At 27.8% G+C, this 759-nt stretch overlaps 1 protein-coding gene across 1 annotated transcript in view; it reads left to right on the top strand.

Annotated features, from left to right (window-relative positions):
- Positions 1–582, top strand: part of LOC128882324 (cytochrome c oxidase subunit 1-like) — a gene marked incomplete at its 5' end in the record, with an annotated part of 1,363 nt that extends 781 nt beyond the window's left edge. Inside the window, 1 exon segment of the mRNA XM_054133902.1 lies at positions 539–582. Coding sequence (XP_053989877.1) covers positions 539–582 — 44 coding nt within the window.
- Between the last annotated feature and the right edge of the window lie 177 nt (positions 583–759).

Raw genomic sequence — 759 nt, 5'->3', positions numbered from 1 at the left:
CAACTTTAGTGGCTTATATTATAGTTAGTTTATTAGGGAACAACTATATTAACCGCTATTTACTTGAAGGTCAATTAATTGAATTCATTTGAACGTCTATACCGGCCGTTACTCTTATTTTTTTAGCATTACCATCTCTTCATCTTCTTTATTTAATTGACGAAATTAATAATCCTTTATTAACTTTAAAAACAATTGGTCATCAATGATACTGAAGTTATGAATATTCAGATTTTAACAATGTAGAATTCGATTCATATATAAAATCAACAAATGATTTAGAAAACTATGAATTTCGACTTTTAGATGTAGATAATCGAGTTGTATTACCTATAAATACACAAATTCGAGTATTAGTTACAGCTGCTGACGTACTGCATTCATGAGCAATACCTGCATTAGGTATTAAAATTGATGCTACCCCTGGTCGTCTTAATCAAGGATGCTTCAAAATAAATCGGCCAGGATTATTATTTGGACAATGTTCAGAAATCTGTGGGGCTAACCATAGATTTATACCTATTGTAATCGAAAGTGTCCCTACACCTATTTTCATTAATTGACTTAATTCTAATTCATTAAGTGGCTGAAAAATTAAGCATTGGTCTCTTAAACCAATTTATAGTATAGTAATGTATACTCTTAATGACAAGAAATTAGTTTAAATTAAAACATTAACTTGTCAAGTTAAAAATATTTTTATTAATATTTCTTAATTCCACAAATATCTCCTTTATCTTGAGAATTATTATTTATTTT

This window comes from Hylaeus volcanicus, unplaced genomic scaffold (genome assembly GCF_026283585.1).
Source record: "Hylaeus volcanicus isolate JK05 unplaced genomic scaffold, UHH_iyHylVolc1.0_haploid 10439, whole genome shotgun sequence".
NCBI classification, from domain to species: Eukaryota; Metazoa; Arthropoda; class Insecta; order Hymenoptera; family Colletidae; genus Hylaeus; species Hylaeus volcanicus.
This window is presented reverse-complemented; position numbering and strand designations above follow the sequence as displayed.